This window comes from Haemaphysalis longicornis, unplaced genomic scaffold (genome assembly GCF_048455015.1).
Source record: "Haemaphysalis longicornis isolate Haplotype H1 unplaced genomic scaffold, Haemaphysalis longicornis Haplotype H1 scaffold_1, whole genome shotgun sequence".
NCBI classification, from domain to species: Eukaryota; Metazoa; Arthropoda; class Arachnida; order Ixodida; family Ixodidae; genus Haemaphysalis; species Haemaphysalis longicornis.
The window spans coordinates 96,507,454-96,512,087 of NW_027526203.1; the positions used below are offsets into that span (position 1 = coordinate 96,507,454).

The following is a 4,634-nucleotide window of genomic DNA, read 5'->3' on the forward strand; positions in this document are numbered from 1 at the left end:
GCTGCTTGTCTGCCTCGAGCCGGTCCAGGCGCGACGGCCCTTCCCGCCCTTCCGCCTCCTCGACCGACTCGAACCGCGACTCTCCGAGCGGGTACTCGCGCTCGCACACCATGCACACCGTGTACACCCGGCTTCTTCTTTGGTGACATGTTACTCCACGTGTGCAACTCGAGCCTGTTCACTGCTGCGCTCTCCCGCGCAGTCCACGTTGCTAACAAAGCAAAGCCACGAGTAACAACCACTTGTCCCGTTTGGTTCGTGCGTTTCCCTATGCTAACCACTCCTGCCCCTTTCAACCTAACCCTTGCGCCTAAAACTACATCGGTTTTCTCTAACGCATTGCCAATCTAAAATCGGAATAACAAAATTTAAACACGTATCCGCTTTCGCCGTCGCTGTCTCCGCTACTCTCCGCACGTCCGTACCATCCGCCGTAGAGCCATCGGCATCTTCACTGGAACAGCGCCGCCTATTGACATTTCTTTGGCTTTGAAGCTCCGAATTTCACTGTTTACACTCTATAGGACAATTTTGCAACGTGTGCCTGAAATGACAGCCATTGCGCTCACCTCGGGGAGATGTAATGGCTGTTCCCCGTTCCGCCTTCGTCGCCCTCTCTCCCTTCTGCCTCGCGAGCACTCCGATCTTTGTTAACTTGCATATGTGCGGCGACCTTGTCAGCAAAGCATAAGCACGCGGCGAAGACTCTGGACGCGCCCCAGATTTTGCAAAGGAGCGCGGTATCTTTCTTATTTTGTCCGCCTGCAATGTTTGTTCTGCTCAGGCCCCAACAGGTTGTCTCGAAAAGTTGGCCCATCATTATAACTGCCTCGGCCTATCGGGGTAAACAGCGCAATCGACCACATACTTGTCTCCCTTACCTGTCTTTTTTACTCGACGGGGTCAGGTGGAAAGTCGCAAACGTGTACTGGGTACAGGCGCCGGCAGCCCGGGTTCGAGCCCGAGCGGTCTAGTTTTAAATTTTGCACTGCATTTTTTTCTACACTCAATTCTACTTGTTGTTTTTGTTAATAATGGTGATTTGGTATGTTTTAGATCACTTTAGTTTCGGGGCGCAGCCTATGACCACGTTTCATTAGCGTCCCGCATCCCGCGAAGGCAGATGTTACATGGGGCGCTGTGCAGAGAAGTGTTAGGAAATACGCAGCCCGGACACTCACTGTGTATTGACAAACTAGACAGAAATATTTACAAAATAAAATACGGAGAATTTTTACGTGGTTGTTTGGTAAATGTTTGGTATAACACCCTGAACTATTCGATACACATGTAAACACATGATTTGCTTGGTTTAAAGTTAGTTTTAACGCACCGACGCTACGCCGTATCGATTTGAAGGGCTCCGGATTTATTTTGACCACCTGGGATTAATTACGTGCCCCGAAATCTCGAACACACGGGCAGTTTCGCTTTTCGGCTCCATTAGAAAAGGGGCCGCCGCAACCGGGAATCCATCCCGCGTCCTTGGTGTAAATACATGCACGTGGCGGAGATCACAGAAAGGGAGCTTATTTGGTAAGCAACGTGAGAAGCACATGTGGCATTTGCCGCTATAATGTTCATGTTGCATGAAAACTTTTAAGGCTATAATCAAATTAAAACACGCCGATCAAGCTTTCTTCACATTCATCTTACGGCATACATATTGACGCTGTTATGACCGCAGCGGGGAATGAGCCGCTATCCTAATCGCTACTCCTTTCGCGTTATGGGATTAGCAGCAAAGTGTAAATGCGGAGACTGCACGTGTTCGAAAGGAAAGCCTTTATTTCAAGCACCTCACCCCTTGATCGGGAATTTCTGCCAGTTTGGGGGTTCACTCCAGCGAATTTAGTGTTCCGGCGTTTGAGTAGCAATCATTTGCGACTGCTGCGCATACCTGAGCGAGTCCAACTTGAGGGGCGAGAATTCTGGGGACGCGAGCTCTTTACCACGTGAAGGCGTCGAACGTGACCCACGCCGCGGAGTGGGACTGGCAGCGGTAACGGGCGGCAGTGGAGCTAGTCATGTATGATTGTTATCGTTGACGGCAGCCTCTTTGTGTCATCAAGAGTTTCTGCAGACGAAGAAGACCGCTTCCCCTGCAACTCGCGCACGATGCACAGAGTCGGAGATGGCGACTTCCTCGCCTGCCTCACGATGAACACGTGTTGTGACGGTGACTTCGATGCCCCGCTCTTGTTGCACACTCTCGAGGACGATTTCTGCTTCGGTTCGCGCGCCATGCACAGTGTAGACGACGTCGACCTCTTCGGCGGTCTGACGAAGCACACCTTGGGTGACGGCGGCCGAGCCTCGCTACTCACAATGCACACCTTGGGCGACGGCGGCCGAGCCTCGCTGCTCACAATGTACACTCTGGGCGTTGGCGGCCTCCTTTCCGTTACGATCACGGTGGCGGGAGCCGTGGACCTCTGGTCGGTGCAGGAGCAGTTGCTCGGAGACCGCGTCTCGCCGCTCAGGATGTATATGTCGGGAGTCTCAGACGCGTCCCCCTCGTTCACAATGCACACACGGGGTGACGGAGGCCTCTGCGACGCCCCAGCACTGCTCAGGACGCACACGATGGGCGATATCGACTGCCGCGAAGTCACGGGACACTCCATAATCTCCACCGTGGTGGAAGAGCCCCGCCGAGACATCCTGGGAACGGGAGTTCGCGGCCGACGGCGGCGATTCCCAATTTCGAGGCTGTGAGTGAACGGCCTGCGGTATGAAGGCAAGAAGTCAACGCCGTTTGTGTATCCAGCTACCTTCGCGAGCTGGCGCGAACTTAGAAGCTTCCCGCCGTGCACCGTACACTTAGACTGCTTCAGTTCGATTACATTTTTTATACCGTTATGTATGTACTCAGTATTAAGTAGCAACTATGAAAACGCTGTGGCGATAAGCACATTGAAGGAAGGATCGGTCTCAAGATAACAAGCGGGCAAACCAAGCGCATGGGCCACAACAAAACGCCAGCATTACAAAAATGCCCTCTACCACTGCAGATGATATCTGATTCTGACGGCTTTAAAACTTTAAGTTCGGCAATATGCATTCCTGCTTTGCAAATGAATTGAAGCGACTCTACGGTATACAACAGACGCGATCCGTTTACGGATCGCGTATACCGAGCAAATATTCCCGCCGTACCGATTTCACTGCACGTTTATGTATAAGAGTACGCTTCTGAATGCTGCGGCAAAGGCTGTACTTCGCTCAACAGAAGTTCGCCTTACTTTACATCCGTCTGTAACGTGATAGTATTGATCGGAAAACGTGTTTTCGAACAAACGAATCCGGCTGGCACATGATTTTTTTTGCTGCTTATTAAAATTGGCGGGTAAATGAAAAGCCGTAATTACGACTTTAAATACTGAAAGGAGAACACTCAGTCGGTTAGCCTACTGATTATTCACCGACTACCAAGCCGCTGAAAGACGAGCGGCCACGCAAGCCTCGGGTTTATTTACGTGCCACAATAATGCTTTCTCCATTCAAATGCTAGCAGGCGGCTCACCTGATAAATCAGTCAAAGCGCGCGCTCACGCGCACCCTACGACAAACCATGTAATGAAAGTCAGTTGCCCATATACTCGCACGCAGTGCCACCGGGATGCCTTAAAAGTCGGACATCCCGCGTGATTCACATTGGGAGCGATCAAGATAGTAGCCCTAGTATGTATGTATTAAGTTGTTATTACATCTACAGTGTCAAACCAGGGAAGTCCCGCGGTTCGCACACTTAGTGAGTGCACGTAAAAACACTAAATAAGCTACGCATAAAAGTAACGACACCGATGCACGTCAGAGGCCAATTTTGTGCCTGTGGCCAGGATGGTAAGCTTTATGCGCCGCCAGGGACCACGGGTTTCTGACGCCGTCTGATGGGACGAAGACACCGGACATTCCCGCGCGGTGCACTTCCTTTAAAAGGGATGACAATAAACTGTTCTTTCTACCTCTCTCTTGGAGACATTCCCGCTATGGCATAGCTGTCGTAGCCAGTGAAATGCTGTTTCGCTACTAGAAGGGCCGTTTTGCCGTTACGGATCCCGCAGATTTTTTCTCGTCAGTGGGCAATCAATGCGTTCTCATAAACAGTATGACCCCCTTCTAAAGCCCCAAGGATATCTTCGCTTTTCCCTGTAGTTATGTGACCAAACAGCACACGTTTAGAAGCCCACGCAGGACCTTTCCAAAGCTGAAAGCTGGCGCATTGCAGAAGAGACTGTCTCTTCAGCAAGGCCCTTGGTGACGCCATAGTAGAGAAGCCTACATGGAACCGCGCTCACCACGCGGACGTGGCTCAGTTCGCTTTGGCTCTGCTGATGCTTTTAAATGCAGAGCATTTCAGTCACCCGCGTTGACGTCCGTAGTCGTAGTCCGCACCCCTCCCCCTACACTATATAAAAAAAATACTATCCGGCGCCTGGTTTCGATCCCTCGACCCTGCGGGCGGAACGCAATGTACATGGGGCTCTACCCACTGCGCCACTAAGCCGACACAGAATGGGAGGCTACGAACGCGCGTTATATCCTTGACTCATTCAAACTACGTTCAAGAAGCTGCTGATACAACGCATTCACTACCACCAACTCCCCGAACACTAAACGTTAACACAATA

At 51.3% G+C, this 4,634-nt stretch overlaps 1 protein-coding gene across 1 annotated transcript; it reads right to left on the bottom strand.

Annotated features, from left to right (window-relative positions):
- Positions 1–1,818: 1,818 nt before the first annotated feature.
- LOC144165030 (uncharacterized) lies at positions 1,819–2,938 on the bottom strand. Its single transcript, XM_077695193.1, has one exon. It carries the CDS (start codon positions 2,661–2,663, stop codon positions 2,022–2,024), a length of 642 nt encoding a protein of 213 aa, XP_077551319.1. The 5' UTR covers positions 2,664–2,938; the 3' UTR covers positions 1,819–2,021.
- Between the last annotated feature and the right edge of the window lie 1,696 nt (positions 2,939–4,634).

What these genes read in the sequence shown, in the direction of transcription:
- LOC144165030 (XM_077695193.1), bottom strand. Translation starts at nt 2,663, where the DNA reads ATGTCTCGGCGGGGCTCTTCCACCACGGTGGAGATTATGGAGTGTCCC.